The 2,589-nt window shown below is 25.1% G+C and overlaps 1 protein-coding gene across 1 annotated transcript in view; it reads right to left on the minus strand.

Annotated features, from left to right (window-relative positions):
• Positions 1–2,112: 2,112 nt before the first annotated feature.
• Positions 2,113–2,589, minus strand: part of LOC101490448 (RING-H2 finger protein ATL43-like) — a 1,788-nt gene continuing 1,311 nt past the window's right edge. Inside the window, exon 2 of the mRNA XM_027332086.2 lies at positions 2,113–2,584. Coding sequence (XP_027187887.1) covers positions 2,113–2,584 — 472 coding nt within the window. The remainder of the gene's footprint in view (positions 2,585–2,589) is intronic.

Raw genomic sequence — 2,589 nt, forward strand, 5'->3', positions numbered from 1 at the left:
TACAAATACACCACATTTATTAAAAAGTATCATTTATTAACCATTTTAAGATCCATTTTAAATTACTTCTTAATCAATAAATTAAATCCAATTAAAACAATACTATGTAATCTTTTATTTATATTTTTTAATTTTTAATTTTTATTCATTATTTTTATTCAATATAAAAAAGAGGAGTATCTCATATTTAAATTTACGCTTGAACATATCAAATATTTTTGCTACTATTGTATCATCAGTGCAATGTCAAGTTGCTAATAATAATATCTTGCTGCTATTCTTGATTACAGGCTTTTTCTTTCAAAGAAATATGATTGATAGGCTTTATCGAGCTTACAATGTCAAGAATTTCTAATAATATCTTCTTCCACTATTGTTTTCAATAAATGTGAATAACTTCCACCAAAAAATGGAGGTCCATAACCTCTACAAATGGTAGCATACTTACTTTTTTTACATAATTGTTGACACCTAGTACGTGTAAAATAATGAAAATATCTTGTAATTCTATTTGAAGAATAATCGGTAATTTATATTGAGAAACATGAATCAAGTATATGGAATGTTTATTTTAAGCAAAATAAAATCTAAATTGCTAATTTTACATTACTAAAATTTAATGATTAGTATTGATTGCTCTCATTTCTCATAATAAACAAGTATTTTTATCTTCACCATTCTTCCAAGGGCACATATCATATTGACTCAAATAGATAAATTTTATTTGAAACTTGTGTATTCAATTCCTTAAAAATTTAAACATTAATTTTTGAGGAATACTATGATCACACGTTTTTAAACACTGTTGTTAATAGTTTATTGTCTCTAATATCTCTTACAAACCACATACAAATAACCTTAACCATAATATTTTGTTTTTCTTTTGAAACACTTATTTCAGAAATATTAATATCATATGTGAGAGGTATTTTGTTACAGAAGAATAGAAGACAAAAAATCTTGAAGATTTATCTTTTAAAGTTTTGGAGCTACGATGTTGTATATATAAATATCCAAACTTAAGGAGGATATTTGATGAAAACTTGTGAGAGACGTATATTTATAATCTTCATATAACTCACTTATTCAATCAAATATGGAAATCTCAAATTAATGGAAAAATCGTTTCCTAAGATTCATAAAATAAAAAATTTGAATATATTGCAAATTATTTTATTTCTTCTAGTTTTATTCCATATCTTGAACATTAATTACAATTGATTTATTCCCTTTATTTAGTGTTAAAAATTCATTTATAGATACCAGTATTGTTTTCGACATGTTTGAGGAATCTTACCAGTTACCATATATGGATATTGCTTGATTGCCTACTTCAAATGTTTTCTTTATATAATTAATCTTTGTTATTATTATTTAGTTGATCGAAAATAAATAATAAATAAATTCCTAATTTATTATTTTATTTTTTACGGAGCATTAAATGAGATATTGTGACGAGGTATGCCGTAAAATGATCAATTAAAAAGTATTTATGTGAAACTTATTCTTGAAGGAATAAATCTGAAATATTTATAGTATAGATTTATATATTTATATATAAACATTTTAAATCCAGACAAATTTGTATTAAATTTTTAAACTTTTTTATTATTGTGGATATTTTCAATTTTTAAATCGTAAAAAAGATATCATTTTAAAATAGACTCAAAAGATCACACATAAAATTTTAATATTATTATAAATCTAAAATATGATAAAACTTGTTCATAAATGATATATTATTTAATTATTGATAATTTAATTTAATAATACTTAAATATATTAATTTTTTAATGTATCATAAAAATTTCAATTTTAAAAATGTTTTTACAAAAAATGTTTCCTCTAAAATCCTACCAAACATATGTTCAATGTGATCTTCTATTTTCTATGAAAATGGAATCAGTGAAAGTAAACAACCCCTATTATGATTTATGCTACTCAAAGCTACAAAAGTGAAAAAGCAAATTAAGTAAAAGTTAACGACAACTGAATTACTATAATTTTAGGTGTTGAAACAAATAATAATACTATTTATTTTAAAAAATGTGTATTAAAATTATACTAATAAAGCTTTTAATAAAGATAATCCCTACTCTAAAAAAAACATGACTATGAAGTAACTCTTGGTGATTTTGACTTGGAAATCCAATTCAACCACCTTAAAACTGCTCCCTCCCTTTGTCTCTCTTGTTCTTCTCGACCACCACGACGTTCTCTATCACTACTCATAAATCTCCTAATCCCTGTCATCTCTGATACACTTCTTAAATACCTCTTACCACCACCTAAACCATTCTCCATCTCGTCATCAATAATATCTCGATTATGCTCCACCATTCTTCTCTTTCCTCTGTCTCTATTATTCATTGCTGAAGACAAATTTTCACTTATGATTCCATCTGAGGTTAAGTAAAGCATATCACATCTCTCAATATTACTCCATCGTTGCTGGACCCCACTACATGAAGTTGGGGACACAATTATACGGTGCTCCAACTTATGCTCTCCCATACCACCATCACTCCTTATATCTCTTAAATTAATATTATTACTATTACTATCCCTATCCCAAGATAACTTCCTACA

Source organism: Cicer arietinum, chromosome 2 (assembly GCF_000331145.2).
Source record: "Cicer arietinum cultivar CDC Frontier isolate Library 1 chromosome 2, Cicar.CDCFrontier_v2.0, whole genome shotgun sequence".
NCBI lineage: Eukaryota > Viridiplantae > Streptophyta > Magnoliopsida > Fabales > Fabaceae > Cicer > Cicer arietinum.